The sequence below is a fragment of the Branchiostoma belcheri genome, unplaced genomic scaffold, assembly GCF_001625305.1.
Source record: "Branchiostoma belcheri isolate BF01 breed outbred unplaced genomic scaffold, Haploidv18h27 scaffold24, whole genome shotgun sequence".
NCBI lineage: Eukaryota > Metazoa > Chordata > Leptocardii > Amphioxiformes > Branchiostomatidae > Branchiostoma > Branchiostoma belcheri.
The window spans coordinates 413026-433767 of NW_017803843.1; the positions used below are offsets into that span (position 1 = coordinate 413026).

At 40.5% G+C, this 20742-nt stretch overlaps 3 protein-coding genes across 4 annotated transcripts in view; 2 read left to right on the forward strand and 1 right to left on the reverse strand.

Moving 5' to 3' along the window:
• Positions 1-5916, forward strand: part of LOC109470908 (C-terminal-binding protein 1-like) — a 10876-nt gene extending 4960 nt beyond the window's left edge. Inside the window, exons 7-11 of the mRNA XM_019770006.1 lie at positions 654-828; positions 1865-2022; positions 2393-2537; positions 2837-3043; positions 3396-5916. Of these exons, the coding sequence (XP_019625565.1) occupies positions 654-828; positions 1865-2022; positions 2393-2537; positions 2837-3043; positions 3396-4144 (1434 nt within the window). The 3' untranslated portion in view covers positions 4145-5916. The remainder of the gene's footprint in view (positions 1-653; positions 829-1864; positions 2023-2392; positions 2538-2836; positions 3044-3395) is intronic.
• A 776-nt stretch (positions 5917-6692) lies between these two features.
• LOC109471104 (F-box/LRR-repeat protein 2-like) overlaps positions 6693-20742 on the reverse strand; it is a 16215-nt gene continuing 2165 nt past the window's right edge. The window contains exons 5-13 of the mRNA XM_019770317.1: positions 11989-12144; positions 11483-11607; positions 10190-10297; positions 9557-9682; positions 8856-8990; positions 8567-8653; positions 8059-8214; positions 7457-7639; positions 6693-6930 (exon numbers count right to left, since the gene is read on the reverse strand). Coding sequence (XP_019625876.1) covers positions 6808-6930; positions 7457-7639; positions 8059-8214; positions 8567-8653; positions 8856-8990; positions 9557-9682; positions 10190-10297; positions 11483-11607; positions 11989-12144 — 1199 coding nt within the window. The 3' untranslated portion in view covers positions 6693-6807. The remainder of the gene's footprint in view (positions 6931-7456; positions 7640-8058; positions 8215-8566; positions 8654-8855; positions 8991-9556; positions 9683-10189; positions 10298-11482; positions 11608-11988; positions 12145-20742) is intronic.
• Positions 14908-20742, forward strand: part of LOC109471102 (tRNA pseudouridine synthase A, mitochondrial-like) — a 16091-nt gene continuing 10256 nt past the window's right edge. Inside the window, exons 1-7 of one of the 2 annotated variants that reach the window (XM_019770316.1) lie at positions 14908-15296; positions 15669-15772; positions 16017-16110; positions 16612-16747; positions 16985-17085; positions 17744-17771; positions 18031-18109. In XM_019770316.1, the coding sequence (XP_019625875.1) occupies positions 14979-15296; positions 15669-15772; positions 16017-16110; positions 16612-16747; positions 16985-17085; positions 17744-17771; positions 18031-18109 (860 nt within the window). In that variant the 5' untranslated portion in view covers positions 14908-14978. The remainder of the gene's footprint in view (positions 15297-15668; positions 15773-16016; positions 16111-16611; positions 16748-16984; positions 17086-17743; positions 17772-18030; positions 18110-20742) is intronic. The other variant, XM_019770315.1, reaches the window with a different exon arrangement.

Below are 20742 nucleotides of genomic sequence, written 5' to 3' on the forward strand. Positions count from 1 at the left end.
TGTATCTACAACCAAGTCTCCATTTCTATGTCTTAAGTAATGACAATGAATACATTTAGCAGTGATAGTGATATAAAATTANAAATTTTTATGTCAGTTTAGAGCATTCAAATTTAAATGAGAGATTTACTCATGTTGTCAACGATGAAATTCTCTATTGGCACGAAAGTTTACAGAAGCAGATGTTGTAATTAAGATTCACTTTGGAGTTTGAAAATCTTTCCCTTAGGCCACACCAATTTAATTTCTTGGTTAACGGATTTTTCTAGAAAAATAATAGAGCGGGCGGGCAAAAAAAAATTAAAATAAAAACAGGCCAAGGCATCGTATTATGGCCCAAAATGGTACGATAGGAGCCATGAAGTCAACACACCAGGCTGGTTCAAAATTTAAACAATAAATTTTGAACTTTTAATGATACCATTGCATTGAAAGATGGAATAACTGTAACGACTAGGATGAAAAGGACTGTTTTCAACTGTTCAGGACAAAATATGAGCATTTTGCAGTTGATTCTGAATTTTTATTTTTATTTGCAAATCAGAAAAAAATGAAGCGGGCGAATCCGTTAACCAAGAAGTTAAATTGGTGTGGCCTTATGTGACAGTCTAAGTAAGTATTTGCCGTCATGCTAACCAAGTTTTTCTCCACAGCTCCGAGTGTGCAGCGCCCACTTCTGTGGTGGAGAGAAGCGAGAGGGTGACATTCCCGTCGCCGATCCTGCAGTGGACCCCCCACAGTGCATCCGCCTCCCAACGCCCCCCACCAAGTCCTCGGACAAGGTTCGAAAGAGCAAGAAACAGCGAGTAACCGATAGGACTGCTGGAAGTAGGTACAGGACCTAGCTCTGTGTTGTCTTGTTGGAGGTCCCGTGGTGGTGTGTGTGTAAGTTGTGGTGTTTATATCTTGATATTTTGTAGTTTGTTAGTGTTAGTGTTTCTTAGACAGGGACCTTCCATGTTGTCGAAAGATTCATGTTTATGCTTGTAGAAAGTGACCTTTTCGTAGACATACATAAGATACTTCTGACAAGCTATCAAATATGCTGTTTTAATAGTTTGTTTCCTAGAGAACTGAACAGACGCAGCTAGCTTTGCTGCTGTCGACTCACGGAACGTCCCTGCTAAGGATTATAATTTATTCCACTAAAAATCGGAAGGGCAGTTATAATATTGCAGTTTAGTAGTAGTCTGCCCTTCTGTATGTTTCTAATGGAATAAACCAAGTACAAAATTGACATATAGTAATGATGTTAGTGGTCATCTTCTGGCTCCATATATATTGTAACATTTTAGGACATTTTGAAATTGATATTTATGTACTTCGTGATTCTATCTCATCCTGTGTAATTCTTCTGCATATTTGTATAGATTAGATATAATATAATTGGTACATTTGAAGTCTTTGATGTTAAATCCTAGTTCATCTTCATCACACATTGTGCATGCTGTAGTATACAGCCTTCGTAGATAAAAGATAGTGATCTGTAATTTATCTATTTTGTATGATTAGGGTGTGTTTTCTAGTGATACTAATAACTGGGACATTGTTAAGCATTTGAAGTCTTTAACTTTAACTTAAATTAAGATTGCTGTCTTCTTGCAAAAGCCAGCTTATTGTCATATTTTCTTGATATTACTGTTGCTGAATTTCAGTATATAATTATTATATAAGTACAACAAGGCTATTTGATGACTGCACATCTTATACCTATATATATATAATGTAAAGTTACAATATCAACCTAGATGTTAGATAGTAAACTGACATTGCTTTATAGAAAGGAAATTGTAATAGTTGGTACATGTGAAAAAAAGGAACAGTCCAGTGTTTGTAAGTAACCTGTGCGCCCCCTGTTCCACAGACACACGTACAACAGCTACAATGAACGGACCGAGACACCCTCGCCCACTGGTGGCTCTCCTGGACGGACGGGACTGCTCCGTGGAGATGCCCATCCTCAAAGACGTGGCTACAGTTGCCTTCTGTGACGCTCAGTCCACCACAGAGATCCATGAGAAGGTAAGCACAACTCTGAGATATGGGGTTTAAATTTGTTGACCAGCACACCACTAGTAGTGAAAGTCACTGGGCTGGCCTACATGTACCCTAGGTATAGAATTAAATGAATGGATAAGTTTGATACTATCCAGGATTTTTTTTTATTTTAGCATTTGACATTTCCTTACACTGCAAACAAGAGGTGAAGTATCCTTTCTCAAGTTCATTATAATGTCGTTATACCCAAAATTGAAGTTGTATTCATGTGAGTAGCAACAAGGCCAAAATGGTCTCTTTTTCCCCCTCATAAAAGCCATGGCCCTGTGTAGTTATATAGGTTCGCCTTTTAGGGGTTTATGGATGCTACATGTCAGTTTCCTCCTGTCCGCAGGTCTTGAACGAAGCTTTTGGCGCCATGATGTACCACACGATCACACTGACTCGAGAAGATCTGGAGAAGTTCAAAGCGCTCCGCGTTATCGTCCGGATTGGAGCCGGTTACGACAACGTGGACGTCAAAGCGGCTGGAGAACTAGGTGAGACATTCCTAACAAATGCAAACATTGACACATATGAACCAAACCTGCAAAAATAAGTTTCTCCTTTACATGGCTATCTCATAATTCTCTCAAAATAGCGGGTAACTTATTATCTTAATAAGGGTAACATAGCTCATAACTCTAAGGACCTTTAAACAAGTTGTGAAAAATTGTTACGGAATTCATGGTTAAAGTCTAAGAATTATTGATTAAACTGTCAGAAATGCTACGGGACCATAATTTCCTGCAAGTGTGTGAACCTAGTGTGACCCCTGGTGGATCCCCTTGTCCCCCAGGTGTGGCAGTGTGTAACGTGCCAGCGTACGGTGTGGAGGAGGTTGCGGACAGCGCGGTGTGTCACATCCTGAACCTGTACCGGCGCATCTTCTGGCTGGCGGAGATGCTGAAGGAGGGGAAGAAGATATCGGGTTGCGAGCAGGTCCGGGACGCCGCGCAGGGCGCCGCCAGGATCCGCGGAGAGACGCTAGGGATCATCGGGCTCGGTGAGAGGACTGATTTCCAAGTTTTACAACTGTTACTGTGTTCAGTTCACAAGTTCCTGTCATGCAGGATAGAGCACAGTTTATCGCCTTGTAGACTCTTTTCCGTTGCTGTAAGCCATACATATTAGCATGTGTTAGCTCTTCTTCAAACTATGTTCACTGCTATATGACAATTGTTCTGAAACTGTCCAAAAAATTAGCACACATAGAGATTCTGAGTCACATATAGAGAAAATGTTCAGTGTGCAAACATTAAACTTGTGCATCTCTGTGGTCTCGAAAGGATGTCTTTACATGGTCAGATTTATGTGGTGGAAGTAGAAGATTTTAGCAAGTTCTTTTTTTTTTACAGGTCGTATTGGAATCGCTGTCTCCCAGAGGGCCAAGTCTTTTGGGTTCAACGTGATTTTCTACGACCCATACCTGCCAGACGGCATCGAGAAGGCCCTGGGCCTGACCCGAGTCTACACGCTGCAGGACCTGCTGTACCAGAGCGACTGTGTCACGCTGCACTGCTCCCTCAACGAGCACAACCACCACCTCATCAACGAGTTCACCATCAAACAGATGCGCCAGGGTGCCTTCCTTGTCAACACAGCGCGCGGCGGGTTGGTGGACGAAAACGCCCTCGCGGCGGCGCTGAAGGACGGGCGGTTGCGGGGGGCGGCGCTCGACGTGCACGAAAACGAGCCGTTCACCTGGAGGGAAGGCCCGCTGTCGGACGCCCCCAACCTGATCTGCACGCCGCACTCTGCATTCTACAGCGACCAGAGCATACAGGAGATGAGGGAAACGGCGGCGGGAGAGATCCGGCGCGCCATCACCGGCCGGATCCCAGACAGCCTCCGCAACTGCGTCAACAAGGAGTACTTCATGACGCCCGGGGCGCAGCAGTGGCCGCCCGAGGCCCACCCGCCCGAGGTCAACGGCGCCAGTTTCCGAGGATACCCCCAGCCCATCCCCGTGTCCATCCCCCCGCCGGCGCCCCCCGCAGAGACAGTTGTCCCCCACTCCACAGCACCCCCTCCCGCCCACTCCCCCCACGTCCCCAGCCCCGCCGCCACCGCCCACAGCCTCCAGAAGGCGGAGGAGGCCAGCTAGTTAAGCCCCCAGAACGTCTCTCTCCTTCCACAAGGTCTAAACAGAACTTTATATCCATCGGTCAGAGATTGGGGCAGCAGATGCAAAAGTGCAGATGTTATGGACCCTTTGTATAACAGCCATTCAAACAGGCGGGTGAAACAGAACTGGAGATGGTCTTTACTGTTTGAGTACAATCCACTGGTGAACTTCCAACCGTCTCAGAGGAACAGGACAAACTTCTACCCTTTCGGCGGCGACATCTTTCTTGTCGCGGCCATTTGTCAGTGACTTTCATCTCCGTAACATTTTTTCTAGAGTATTTCAGACAATGGACGTCTGTCAGTGACATAGATTAGGTAGTAAAGACTATTTTCTCACCTCTTTAGGTAGATTGTCTATGCTGTGCAACTACGGTAGTTTGTGATATCTGTAAGTACATGCAGCCACCGATCCAATCAACAGGGGAATAACAGTGAATTTGCTAGTCACAATCGTAACTATTAAGTGTCAAACATAGCAGTGACGGTCATCGTGTGCCATGTAAATACAGACATATTTTTTCGGTGCAGATCTGGTCTTTGTCTACATCATGTATTACTCATTTTCAGCTCTCCTTTGAGCCTGCTCATCCTTAACTGTACAGTGGTCTAGTCAAGTGTAAGATTATAAATAGTCAGGGTTGGTCATCAAGTAGGAATACTTATAAAGTTGGGTTCTCCTCACACATCTTTTGATACCTCGTGGAATTAATTAGCTTGTTCTGGAGTTAAAGGTTTTAGATTATATTGGGAGAAGAGCTAGCTGTTTCTCTTTACACGTGCCTCAGACTGTAGTCTTTAGTTTTGAAGGATGTTGTTATTATTGTCAGCCAAGGCCATACAAATTACCATTCACACTCTTGGGTGTAGGAGTTAGATGAAATAGAGAAGGATATTTAGTGAGGAAGTGCATTGACATTGACTTACTTGTCATATTTTGTCGCAAGAATAAAGGAGTTACGTTGGCATGGCATAAGTGTGGTAAGGTTGTGATGCTATTTAAGAAACTTGTGCTGTTAAATCTCAGAATCAAGCCCTTAAGGTGGTGAAGCCGTGCATATGAATAACTATTTGGTAGCAGTGGACTGGCCTGATTCGGGGACTTCTAAATCAAATGCCTTTAACAAATAGAACGCTAAAGTTGCCATAGTGCAGGGAAACCTAGCAGAGGACATAAATGCACATAAATTGGCCTAGCCAAGAATTACAAATACGTAGCATAGACTAAGCTTTGTGTCGCCTAACAGCTGTATTCTCCATGTATCGTATGTTACATTTCAGTGTTTGCACAATTAAGTATTTTTGGTCAGTAGATTGTTTCAGTGTATTTGCTAACCAAGGCCATGCTCCCTGCTGTTTATATTCAGTTTTGTTTAACTGCAATAGCTATTCAATTAACCACACTACATTTTGTTTTCCACATATCATTAATCAGATTTATGTTCTAACATTATTGTTAAGTTGACTGAACAAAAACTACTTATGCAAGGAATATATAATTCCAAATGGAAGGAAAGAATAGTCTATAGGCTCTAGCAGCTTTTTTGTATCCATCCTTTGCTTGAAAGTATCTTAGTTTTTGTTGATAGCTGATTAACTTGAGTTAGCAATGTACTTAAAAGTTATTAGTATTTGGTTAATTCATCTGTTAATTATATGCAAGCATTACCTGTTGGTTTGGGGACACTGCAAGGGTCCAAGGCAAGCTTGTTACATTCAGGAAGTCTACAATGAAATTTTGCTTTACAATAATCTGTGTTTGTGGTGTCTTTTTTATTTGTAGTTTCCACAGTCTAACATTTCAGTTATTTTATTGTTTGTCACGTGAAAATAATGACCCAATGAGAGACAACTACACAAACTTTTCACTCTGTTCATATAAAAAATCAGTTTCTTGTCAAACTTGAGTTTCTTTTTACATACATACACGGTATTATAAAAGTGTACAAACCTGCTTATTGATACATGTAGGTGTGCTTGTTTAATAGCACACACTGCCAGCAGCCATGTACTTCAACTTTCAAGTTCCACAAGTAATGATGGTAGAGAGAACAAGTACAGCAGATTTTCACTAGGCATTCTATTTAACACCTGTTGTGTTTGTTCACAATCATTTGAGCTCTACAGTCACACAACGGCTTGCAATTATTTCATACCACACTGGTGTAGGCTAGCTGTTAAAATTTTGCTGCAAAGGCTCAGTTAAATACAACCATTTCATTATGTAGTAAAAGAGTAATGCTCATAGTCCATACTTGATTTTGCTGTGTCTTTACCCATGTCCACACGGGTATATTGCTTAAAACACCACCTCCCTGAATATAGAGCCTTGAAGTGCACAACACACCTTTCTTCATTAAAATGGTGTAAACTGTGTAGCCAGTTTCTTCCATCAAAAATGGAAGACATAATGGATAATGGTCAAAATCTCCACCAGACTTTAGCAGGCTCAATAAATAGAAATAGGCCTAAAAAGAATGTAGCTGGCCGGACATAGAGGGTCCAGTTTGTCTGCAGGCTATGCAACTCCCCTGGCCAGCTACATTCTTTTTAGGCTGATTTCTACTATTTTCTGAGCCAGCAAATAGAGTCTGGTGGAGAATAGTCAAAATCCAGTGACATAGTGGTCATCTTCTGTCCACTTCAGCTGACAGCCATCTGGTCCACCCGGAGGTACTCCCCAGTGTCCAGGTTCTTTGCCATGAGCTGGTTGGGGTCCATGTTGGGGGTCTTGTGTTCTATGTGGACTCTCTTCACGCAACAGTCCTGCAGGGAATAACAGCAAAGTTAATCCATGGCAATCACATACCAGATAAAAACAGACATACATGTACATGGTTATTATAGCATGATTCATTGGAGAACAGGGAATACAAACTATAAAGGTCAGGACTATACACAAATATGACAATCTACACATAACTAAACTGGCTTGACAACACAATGGCAGATTCACATTTTTCAATAGACATATAGTCAGTAGGTAAGATTAAGCACAGCTGTTATGTGACCTTGTAGTATAGCCTAGTGCCCAGTCTATCGTGGTTTGGGCTGGTTTTCTAAGGGGCTGCAGGAGTTCTTCGCTGCCTGACTCAACTAGGGTAGGTTTTGCACAACAGGAGTTCCCATGATCGTGCAAAACTACAAGTGCAAAAATTCAGTTGAAAACTAAGCCTGTCCCAAGTATGATAGACTGGACACCAAGCTATCTGTAGCACCTTAGAATGTAGTTATTTTGAGCATATTTTACAATCAAGATTCCACAGACATCTATAGAGATCTGCTGCCTCACCTGGAGGTACCTGAGAGCTGCAGTGGTCACCTGGGTACAGCCGGACACGTACACACAGTCCAGGTGCTGACAGCTGTTGGCCAGGCTCAGGATGCTCCTGTCAGTCAGGCTGCGCACCCCGGACAGCACAACCTCCCTCAGCGGACAGCAACGGGACAGCTCGCACACCGACGCGTCCGTCAGCTGGCAACATCAACAGTTGGTTTTTATTTGCATGTAAAGAGTGGTAAAATGAGCATCCGGATATAGTAAAATGAGCATGAGCATAACAAACAAGGACACGCAGGGATGGAAGAAAAAAAGCTCTCGTGGCTAGGTCTGGGACCTTCCACCGACATTTGACAAATCATAATGGTAGTAATAATTCAATCAAATAATAGTCTGATCACCACAAATCTCATACATGTGCACTACATTCTGGGTGTGCTATTTCAGTTTTAGGAACTTTCAACATGAAGTAATAGTTACTATCCGTTGTTGTTGGCCTCTTCTTCCTGTCCGAAGATGTTAGGAAGTCAGTCCCCTGCAGGCCTTCATGTGGCTGTGTAGCCCGATTATCACCTAACTACTAGGTAGGTGATTTACTGTTTTCAAGCACTCACCTGATTACAGCTTTTAAAAGTCACGTTGGAGAGCTTGGGGCAGTTACTGGCCAAGGTCAGGAGAAGGTCGTCCCTGACGTCAGCCAGCCCAGCAACATGGAATCTCTCAAGGTTGACACATTTGGATGCTATCACCTGTAGTACCTCCATAGACATCTGTAGGAAAACAGAATTCCTGTGTTACCAAAAACCTTTCATAAGGACCTCAAGATATCTCTTCCCTCATTAGATTTAACTAGAACTAGAAGCTAGAAAATGCTAGTTTTGTATTCCTGTAGTGCAGGGGTGGCAACTCTCCCCATCCCAATCCCCAACACCACCACCATAAGAAAAAAAGAATGACATTTGAATTTTTTTTCGGAGTGTTCTGATCTGTACGATTCTTGTGCCTTTGCCTCTCCCCCTGGCAAATATTTGTTGCTGCCATCTTTACTAGTATTACCTATGTGTATGACTACATTTAAAACAATTGAGTTATTAAGACTCGTTATATTCACAAAATACCCACAGCTACACAAGCAGTGAAGATGAGACATGTGATGTTCTGTGCTCTCTCTGGGTCTTCAAATATGGGCAGCAGGGTGACACCTGTGACCTGTAGGGGAAGATAAGGCACATTTTGGTACTTACTTCAGTATTACAGTCAGTCCAAACAACAGTTACAATAACTGGACCTCCCAATATAATGAGGAAGCTATCTATGGCCTAAGCAGTAGTGTGATAGTAACAACAATCCATCCATCAGTCGGCCAATAACAACAATATTATCAATATAATGTTATTTTGTGATGTGTGACCTGTGTACAGAAAGAGAGCACCAGTCTCTGCAGGCTGACACAGTGAGCAGACACAGATCTCAGGAGAACATCGTCCACTGCCGTACACCCGCTCAGGTCCAGGTGCACCAGGCTACCTCCTAACTTGGGCAGGAGCTGGAGAACAGATAAAATACCACTGATGAGGTATAGTGTCAAAGGTACAACTTACTACAAGGGATTGTGTCAATATATTATACATGATTTCAGCAGGATTGAAGAGAATTGATTTCACATTTCTCCTCTCTTCTAAATGTATGTCTTGTTTTCTTAACATAATGAGCCCACTAATATCTGCAGCCTGGTTAACAATACACATAATCATATTAGCTGCCGAGTCTCTTTTCTCCTTTGCAGAGAGGACAAAAGAGACATCTGCAGCTAAAATAAGTTTGGTAACCAGGCTATAATATCTCCAGTACAAGTACAAGCCCGGTATGGTAGAGAAGTGTCAGTTGGCATCATCTTTTACTAGTGACAGGAATTAAATAAAGATACCTCAGTGGAACTGGAAGTCCATGACACTTATGCTCGTGATCGGATATGGACCTTCTCTCTCTATAGTGGTCACCTGTCTAAAGTGACCAAATTTTATCAGTCCCCTGAGTGACCACTATAGACAGGTTTGACTATACAGTACTACTCAACTTCCAAGGAGAATCCCCCCCCCTCCCCCCACTCACCATATCCATGACCTCCACTGTGAGGGTAGTGATCCCACACAACACCAGCTCCTCCAGTCTCCTCAGCTTGGTCAGTCCTTCCAGGGTCTGTGGGTAGGGCAGCTGTACACCACACAGGGACAGGAACTGGGAAGGACAGAAATATTTATGCCTCATACCGGTAGTCACAATGTGTTGGTAGAAGTCATGATAGAATCTTTAGATCAAACGGGACATGTCACAACCTGTCTTGTCCACCTACTACTTGATTCTATAAGATACAGAGTGGATTTAGTTCTAGAAGAATGATATCAACAGCTTAAAAGTTGGGTAATTTGTTACAGAGATAGGTTTCTTAAAGGTGATTAAGAACAATGTATACAGGATTGGATGAAAGAATGCCTCTAGTTACGAGACACAGTAACACACTTTTAGACAATAGTAGGTTAGTTATCATAAATTTCTCTTTTGAAAATCTTACATACATGTAGGTAAATACCATGAGAATGTCAGTGAAAAGTTTCTCTCTTGTTGAGGTCCCTTTTTACAACATGTTGTGTTACATATTATCTATTTGCTCCACTGTATGATGAATCAAAAGCCTGTTTATATAAATACATAAACAGTGATCCAATGTGTGCGGTTGTAACATACTTGTAGTCTCTCAGGCAGGTGGAACAGGATGTGTGGAGCCGTCTGACTGGTCACCTTGTAGCAGTAGGACAGGTCCAGTTTCTGCAGCTGCAGACAGGACACCAGCAGCTGCACACACATAAATGATGAGGTGTCAGTAAGAATGGGATGTGTATCAGTTGTACAGGTCGGAGATACATGTATTTGGAATGTTGTCACAGTAACAGCAAAAAAAACCTACACTAATTTGAGAAGTTGGCATCCAACTTGTGTAACAGAACTGGAGAGTGAGAGTAGCAATTTTATTATTGTACATGTCACAGAACAGTTTACAACCATTGGTCCCAGTATACAGTTGGAAAGCCTACTGTACTAGACAGCCTGACCAATCTACAAGATGCCTGTATAGGAGACTATATGTAGGTAGGGTACAAGGCTTTATTATTATACCTCTTCCATCAAGTACAAATAGAAGAAGAGTTGCTATCTAACAGAACACCTTTACAAGATATCATTTCAATATAATGGTTCTTGTTCATCTCACCTCTTGTAAAGCTTCTGCTGTCACCCTCCTGCACCCATGAAGATTCAAGCTGAAAACATGAAAAATACATTAAACTGTAAATTGTAAACTGATAATCAGTAGCCCTACAATACATGTATCATGACAGCTACCAGTATGTAACTTTGGTACTTAACTTCCCCTACCTTTTCAAGTTTGGACAGTGTGTACTTATAGCGGTCAGGCTGGCATCTGACAGACAGTGATCTCCTGCTACATCCAGGTGTTCCTGAAACACATAACAGTTTTCCAATTTTGTTGTTGCCATTCTAGACAATATATGTTGCCTCCTGTAAAAGTGACCAAGGTAAGACTTGTACATTATATGATCGTATTCTAGTGTTATCAATATTCCAAGAAAGTGTAATGTTAAGACTAGAAACCAGGTGCCAGGTCCAACAAGATGAAATCTCATGTTGGAAACACCCCAGACATCCCATGCAGATTAAACACTCCCACTTGTATTAATTGCAAATCTACTAACATCTCAGACCAATACTAGGTTGTTAAGTAAGTGGCTACTGTTGCTATTGAGTTTTTCAATTTATATGCAAGCATGTAATCTTTACTCCAAAGATGTAAATCCTCATCACACTTTCTAGTAATTCATTCATTCATTCATTCATTCATTCATTCATTCATTCATTCATTCATTCATTCATTCATTCATTCGGTCAGTCAGTCAGTCATACATTCTTTCTCTCAGTCATTCACTTCTTTGTTTCAACACTTCAAGTTCAATGAAAGCTGACCATGTTGTTATTGAGAGCCTGTGCTACCCGCTGCACCAGGGTGTTGATGTTCTCCCCCAGCCGATGACAGTGGGCCAGGATCACGGTCCTCATGGTGGGGTTGGAGGACACCACTCTGCACACAGCTGGGGGTGGAGAATAGTAAAAAGAATTTGATATCAGTGTTACTTTGCCTAAGTTCTTGACCTAACAATGATTAGTGTGTAATATTTACACTGTAGTGTTTGTTTGTTTGTTTGTTTTGCATCACCGGTAAACCACCTTTGGGTGTAACACACCAGTTGTAGGTACAAGCTGTGAAAGACTGGACTGTAAGGTTTGATCCACTCACACTGGGATGCACCTCTACTCATTTTAATAAGTGGTGGGATCTTTAACATGCTGGAGGTGTGGCTCTCTTCAAGCAGCAACCATTGTGCTCATGCAATTCTGCTGTTTTATGCTAACTGAGACATTGCTAAGATTATTAGAATACAAATAATTTCAATGTTGAAAAGTATGTTTACCAGGTGCCTCTACACTAGTACAGCTATTGAGATCCAGGTGTTCTAACACAGGTGACATGACGGCCTGCGCCCAGTCTGTGACCAGGTGAGGCAGTTTCCTCAGCTCCAGGACCTCCAACTCATCCTGGTGCTGCAACAAGGCCACCATTCCTGCATCTGAAAAACAAACAAAGGTCACTCATAAACAAGGGCAAGGCAAGAGCTGTAGACTAACCCTGTAGCCCTGTCCACCCTTTAGTTCCAATTATTACATATATTACGTGCAAAAATTTGACATACAAAATGTTGGATGCACCCAGCTTTAACAACTGTATTATTGTCTAAACTGCTAGTTTGTATGGCCAAAACTGCTAGTTTGTATTGTCTAAACTGCTAGTCTGTGAATGCTCAACTAGTCAAGTATATATCTGAGTATATAATGTTACAGCATGCAGGAGTCAGCAGAAGAGAGTTAAGTACCTGTTATATCTGAGCAGCCATGTATGGTGATAGACCTTAGTTTACAGCCACAGTCACCTAACTGTGTTAGTACTGCATCAGTTACCTGTGTGGGAGAATTAGGAAAAATGTTCCGATGTTAACTAACATGCAAAGATAACAGGCAAATTTTGTTACACAAATGTCAAACAAAGGTGAATTTGGCACATACTATGTGTGCTTCTTTTATGGCTGAAAGTTATTTTCACAATATAAATGCACATGAGAATTTCTGAGTAAAAGTGAAATAAATTTTTTTATCCAAAATTGCCACATGATATCGAAAGTATAAATTGACTAGTATAATGCTGAATGTTAAGGTGTTCAGTATCACTACATATAAAGATCTAACTTTAGTTTTAATTTTAACACATGGCAAGTGATACAATACAATACATAAGGGTATGACAAAAGCGAACTTCAGTCATTGACATTAATGTTAAATTTTGCTCCTAATCTAAATCATAACACTAGTCTAGGTATAAAAAAATCAATTTGCCATCTTAGACTCTGCATGGCATCTGTACACACTAAACCTTCTGCCAGCACCAAACAGAAACAGGTTATGCCATTATGGGAGAAGGTTAACCACCTGCTGGCACTTGTAGAAGTTGACTGTCCTGAGCCCAGCGGAGAACAGGTGATACGTGATGTGTGGCAGGTACTCAGGTGTCAGTCTGTCATGATAGACCAGCCATTCGAGGAGAAGTTCCTGTTCAAATAAGAGCATAAACATTACTACTAATACAATGTAGTACTAGTGTGTTAAACATTAGTAGCATGCTATAAAAGTGTTTTGATAAGCCAAGGACATTACCTTCTGTGTATAATGTCCTTGGATAAACGTTAACGTTACCGATGAATTGCACAGGAAAGCCTGTATAGCATATATGATCTAATAAGTAGTAACTGTTTCAAGTTGTACAACATGTCATTGTGAAGTGATTTCTGACAGTCTTAAAAAATATACTTAGTAGCCAAGGATACCAGCAAAATACGCCCGATTTAGAGTCGCCATGGCTACGTAACTAAGACAGAGCATCAAAAACCATAGCAAGACATGGTATCAAGACATGAATACCTTGTGTCTGGTTGCCAGGTAATGCCCCACCCTGTTGATGGAGTGTAGGTTGCAGGCCAGACAGCTCAGGCATGACTCTTTCAGACTCCGTACCATCTTCACGGTCAAGTCTGTTACAACAACACATATTTAGACACTGCTGTTTTGCATCATGACAAAGTTGTGTTATTAAACAAAGTCACTTCTGAACAACAGTAATAAAATTGAGTTAACAAGTGAAAGAAGCCCTCCTAGAGTCACCACGATTGCATAAAAAGTAGGTTAACAGTTTACCTCACCTGTGAAAATTCTTGTCTTAGAAAGGCTAACTTAAAACTGTAGGATTCGGCCCGAGAAATGAAACGTTACTATTTTTGTGCCTGACAGAAACCGGAAGTAAACTAGTTCACTGCTAGAGCAGTCCATTCAATAAAAGGGTAGACAGATTGTACTTTTTACTCGGGATTTTTTTTTAATGGATTTGATATAAAACTTTAGTACTAAACACTCATTAACATATATTTAGATGAAGCATTAGATCTAAATAGTTTTTGATAGAGATTTCATGCTCAAAACTCATGCTCACACTAACGTCACCCTTCATGAAAATAGCAGAGTCTACAAAAGGTCAAAGGTGGTCCTGAATATTGGGGACTATCCATAAACCTTTTAGGGATTCGTGTAAATTTGTAAGACTGGCAATTCGCTGAACTTTAAAACCCTAACACAGTCTTTTAACCTTACTTAGAGTACATTTTACCCAAGGGCCAGGTAAACTTTGCCGAGGCGAACGTTATGTAGCAACCCAGACAGGATAATATATGGATCGTCCCTCCGGTAAGCGCTGCCCTTCCAGACAGACGATGAAACACACGAGGTAACCGTTCATGTGTAGAATAACAAACTGGTTTTCACTGTGTGCTACTAAATTGGTTTACGAAATCCAGAGCTCCTTGTAGATAGAAATAGGGGTAGTATGAGAAAATTTAGGAGTAACGTTTATGGCTGCAATGTCAAGAAATTTTATACCATAATATTTGCTGCGGAGGGGTGGGGGGCAGAAAATTCAGACGTGTGTGTTGGTAGGTTGGTTACAGTGCCTGTACAGTAGATTTCAACTTCAGTCTTTATATACCTAATCACTTTGGTCATGATAGATTTTTTTTTACCCTTGCCAAGAAGGTAACTATAACATTTTATGTGTGTAGGTGTCTGCAGACAAGTTTGCTAATGGGCCCCCTAGCAGCTTTCTGTGGTATTGCATATTAAGAAAACTAAGGTCATGACTTATGTGTGGTAGATAGCACTCTGGTTTACTACTGTTGTTTTTTGTCTAATCTTTTGTATTTTATCAGATATCTGTATCTGGTATCTATATCAGATATCTATAACGTTGGATAGACATCTCTACCCGACCACTGGATTGAGAGCCAGTCAGCACATGTGATCACGGATGATTACCAGACCCATCCTTCACACCTTCCATGGACTGCGACTACTTCTACATACAGTCAGAACTTCAACTGTAGGACTAAACATGGAAGTAACCAACAGTGCAGCTGAAGCCAAGTTAGAAACTGGGACTGATACTACGACTGAGTCCCTTTCAAAAGGACCTGAGGAGGTGGAAACATGCCAAAACACTGGAGCAACGTCAAGTAACGATACTCCCTTTAAAAGCAATGATGTCAGCACCGGTAAAAAATTCAACAAGAGACGTCATAACACAAAAGAGGAGCAGTCCTACCGATGGAAAAAGGCCAAACTTCAGGTACATTAGTTGTGCTTTCCTTATTACCATATAATAATGAATCAATTAACAATCAAAAAAAAATTGTAACCCTCTCCCCCCTCCCTGTCATTGAGATACAATGATTACCCATTTTATTTTTACAGTATTTAAATTAAATTATCGTCAATGGTGGTACCTGCTACAGACACAGTCCAAAGTACTAAATTTATCCTGCGCGCTATCCTCCGTGCTATCTCTGGCTCCCTAATGTCCCTGGCTACCACAGTGACATTAAGGAGCCGACAGAAACTACAGAGGAGGGCAGTCTGGCTATAGTTGATTAGTCTTCCTCTTTGTGTTATGCCAGTGTGAAGGAGGACATATTCTTGACATATGTTGTTTTTTCACCAGAGTAAGCCAGGTGGTGATCCTGACTGGGAGAGACCGACAGCCAAGAAGAGGAAGGTGGCGTGTCTGTTGGCATACTCAGGAGTGGGGTACATGGGCATGCAGAGGTGGGTGGAGTAACCTTCTACCTGCTGCCTAACCTTGTACTAGGTTGTAAATACAGATTTGGCACAAAAAGGCATCTGCAGCAGGGAGAAGGTTTATGTTTTTAGGCTTTGGGTGAACTGAATACGCAATTCAGAATTCAGTAAAGGATTGTTTGATATATGATATGCAGTTGTATACGTGAACCTTTCATCAAAATTGTTACTTTGTCCAGTCTCAACATACCATGATTTCTTATTCTAACAGAAATCAGGGGTTTAAGACGATTGAAGAGGACTTGTTGGCAGCTTTCTATAAGGCAGGAGCCATCCCTAAGGATCACATGGACTGTATGCAGAAGGTGTGTACATGTAAAAATGTTACCGTAACCCTAAATGAGGGTTACCATAACCCTAGATGAGGGTTACCGTAACCTTGAATTAAAAGACAATAAATATATGTGGTTGTTGAAGTCATTATGGAAACAGATTAAACTACATATACAAGAGAAAATTGTGCTTGAAGTAACTCTGTTCCCTCTAGAGAGTGAATGAGACATACACTTAAACTTGGAACAGAACAACATGCACTCTTGACTGTCCAAGCTCACAATGGGCAGCGCCCCCTAGAGGCCAAACACGCAACTGCAGTATTACAATGGCAAGAGATCTCACTTGATTGTCACTGGTTTTGTTTTTTTTCCTGAAGATGCATACATTGGTGAAGGTTTGACATCCAGGTACTGAGATACACAAATAAAGAAATTGTTACTCAAGCAACTGGATAGATTTTCAACAAGTGGTTGTGAATAAAGAACTTTGTTATTCGGTGAATGTCAAGTTGGTTTTGTGTTTTTCTTCAGATGCACTTCCAGCGGTGCGCCCGTACAGACAAGGGCGTGTCAGCAGCTGGTCAGATCGTGTCCCTGAAGATGTACATGATCGACGATGCTGTCAAAAAGATCAACGACTGCCTGGCTGAAAGTATCAGAATTATCGGTAAGTTTACTAGTAACCCATCTGCATGTGGTTACGTGAACATTAGATTACTGTTTAGGTTAAATAAAAAATATATTCAAACCAAAGTGTTAATAGTACAAGAAGTATCTGTAGCAATATATATATCTGTTTGGATTTTAGTAAGAGTATAACATTACTAAACATATGATTTTAATGTACAGTCTGGTAAAGTCTTTGTTGAGAAATAATGTTACGATAAATCTTATATCTACTCAGGGATCAAGAGAACAACAAATGGTTTTGACTCCAAGAATGCGTGTGACGCTCGTACGTACATGTACGTCCTGCCTACGTACTCCTTTGCACCAACCAAGGAAGTAAGTAAGGACCATGTCATAAGGCCACAGTAAGTAAATTTTATGGATGACATCCTCCGCAGACTCCAAATCTAATGCGGGAGGGCAAAAAAAAAAAACAAGGCGGGCCCAAAAAAACAAGATTCCTATATTTTGAAATTTTGACATCATGAACCTACATGTATATGGTGCTAATTTTACTGCCAACTATCACAACATCAATTTGTCACTAAAACAACTTTAAAAAGGGAAAGTTTTCAATCATTGTACAAATGGTTTTGATTCCGTGGGAACGTATAAAAGGAATAAAATACATCACTGCATCAAAGTAAAAGTAAAAAAATAAATCAGAGCCTTGTTTTGTCCTCTCTCTTCATGTTTATCTGCCATATACATTCCAGCATGGCAAGGCATGCCATTTTGTCCATTTTTGGAATGTTGACCACCGTCAAAGGGCAACAAAATTTCTTGTTTTTTTTTCTAAAATCAGGCGAAAATCAATGCGCGTGTGGATGTCATCCATGAAAATTACTTGCTGTGGCCTAACTGACTAAGCTCCCATTGCTAAGACTAGACACAAACATGGGTAGTGTGGGTCAGCTGCACAATTATTTGGAGATTCCTTTGATCTGACAATTTTGCAACATCTCACTACAGTTTGTCTTTTTTTTCTCTACAGGAAACTGAACAAGACTTCAGAGCCACAGGTATTTATATTAATATACACTTCGGTAATTTATTTCACCCTTTAAAAAGAATACCCTCGAATATTGACTTGTTACATCAATATGATGTATGAAATACATGAGAAAGTGTACAATGATTATTTGGCGTTTTAGAATTTTGTTAATGTTGTAATACAACTGTACTTAATTTACTTCAAAATATCAGAACACTATTACTAACTGTTTTGCCTTTGTTGTCTTTTATTGATGTAGTAATTTCTCTGTTATTTTCATATTTCAGATGAGATCATGGAGAAAGTGAATGACGTCCTGTCGGCGTACAAGGGGACACATAATTTCCATAACTTCACCTCCGGGAAGTCAGTATTTTGTAACTTTGACATTTCTTAACTTTATAATCAAATTCTTTAATTCCTTTTGAAAGTCAAGTTGGAATTGGAAAATGTTCATCTTTTAAAATTGTTTTTTTTTTACTATATTGAGCAACATAAGGGCAAAGAGCGTTACCTCATATTTTCTTTATATATTTCTTGATTTCCAGAAAATTCAAGGATCCTAGTGCCAAGAGGTACATTATTGAATCCAAGGTATGGCAAAGGTCTTTTGTTTGAACATTGCTATGCTTGCTATGGACATTTGTGCTGCTAAAACATGGTATGAATACTGCACAAGCTAAAAGCTGGTACAGACAAGTGTTTGTGATAAACAAATGTGGTCAGTTTTAACCACTTCCAATAAGTATCCTCTCTACATTTCATGTCCCTTTTACCCCTCTATCTCCAGTGTTTAAACACTTTTGTACGAGACGACATTGAGTGGACTGTTATCTCCATCAAGGGCCAGAGCTTCATGATACATCAGATTAGGAAGATGATTGGTAAGAAATCTCTTGAGTTTAAAACTATTGCAGCAGTTGCACTAACAATATGCTGTACTATAGATTATGTCAACCACATACACTACACATCATGTGTATGTAGCCACTCTAAATATATGGTACATGTATAATGAGATAAAGAGAAAAATGAATGTTGTTGTATATATCTAGAAAATATGCACCCCTGTAATTTTACCTGTGCCTTCTGTGTGGCCCAAGGACTATAGAAACAGAGATGGCTGCTGCATTATGCACCATATAGGTATGGGGAAGAACTTTTTAAGAAACTTCTGTGGAAAGTTTTAAGAGCGAATGTCTGTAAGGGTCAAACAATGGTGGCACCGGTCAAAAAATCGATTTGGCTCATTTTTTGCACAGTGATAGTACTTGGTACATAACCCCTAAAAATAGCTTTCTTTTTGCTCAGAACCCCTTGTTGCCATGGCAACGGGCTAAAGACGTTTTCAGGGCATTTTTCCAGATTTTGGCATATACAAAACATGGAAATTGGCTAACTTTAGGGCACTGTAACTGATCAGTGCTTTAGCGTAACAACAAGAGCAAGATGTGCTGATCAGAGCAATGCCTTAACTTCTATAAAACAGCAGTAAAGCCAATGTTCAGTAAAATCTGAGGTCTTGGGCACTCTGAATACAATGCACTGTTTTAAGCATGTAAAAAAACTGAAATTTTGCCCATCTTTGAAGCACTGTAACTCCCAAAAGGAAAGGATGTTTTGCCTGAAATTTACACTGCATAATAAACCACTACAGAGGTATCAAATGAATGCTTGCAAAGTTTGGGTTCTTGTTTCGTTGCTACGCACTTGTCCTTTAAAGTGGGTCAGTTTTCATTATTTTGATAATATGTCATTTTGTGCTATCTTTGACCTAGCATAAGTTCCAAACAAAACAAGTTATTTACTTGAAGGTTACATAGAATATAAAACAACAAATTGTCTATGAAATGCATCCTTGCAAAGTTTGGATTCTTGTCTCGTTGCTACGCACTTGTCCTTTAAAGTGGGTCAGTTTTCATTATTTTGATAATATGTCATTTTGTGCTATTTTTGAACTGACATAAGTTCCAAACCAAACTAGATATTTACTTGAAATTTACATAGAATATAAAACAACAAATTGTCTATATAATGCATTCTTGTAAAGTTTAGGTTCTTGTTTCATTGCTACGCACTTGTCCCTGAAAGTGGGTCAGTTTTCATTATTTTGATAATATGTCATTTTGAGCTATCTTTGACCTAGCATAAGTTCCAAACCAAACTAGTTATTTACTTGAAGGTTACATAGAATATAAAACAACAAATTGTCTATGAAATGCAGCCTTGTAAAGTTTGGGTTCTTGTTTCGTTGCTACGCGCTTGTCCCTGAAAGTGGGTCAGTTTTCATTATTTTGATAATATGTCATTTTGTGCTATTTTTGAACTGACATAAGTTCCAAACCAAACTAGTTCTGTACTTGAAGGTTACTTACAACATAAAACAATATGTACTCTGTGGAATGCGTACTTGCAAAGTCTGGGTTCTTGTTTCCTGCTACGCACTTGTCCCTGAAAAAGGGGCAATTTGCATATTTTCATGTCATCTTGTCCTATTGTCCTTCCGCTATTCCTGTACATGTAGACAATTTTGTGCAAGGGCAGGAGCTTAAGTACTCTTTAAAGTTTTGCTACAAAGGCCGCTTTCCGACGGCGGTCACTTATGGAAGATACATCCACATCAAAGTGTTCACAAATCAGTTTTAGCAATGCAATCCCAAGTTCGTACAGGTCACCTCTCTTTGACATGTCACATAGGTTATATGTGTCATACAAAACAGGATGACGTAGGTGGACATCATCAATAACTTCAGCTTGCACTTTACTGTTGATGGATTCCAACATGGCAGGGGTCAAGCTGCTGGTCCTCGTCATCCTCTGTCGTCTTTCTACGTTTGGCTGCCAGTCTTGAGAAATAGCTTGACACCTGCTGTGTTGTCAGGAAGTCATTGACTCTGAATAGCCTTTGTCCTTGCGAGTCCCTTGCATGCCTCATAGCTTTTGACACTGTCTGTGGGTCAGACTTTCTACCTGTCGTTTCACCAAGGTGAAATGTCCTG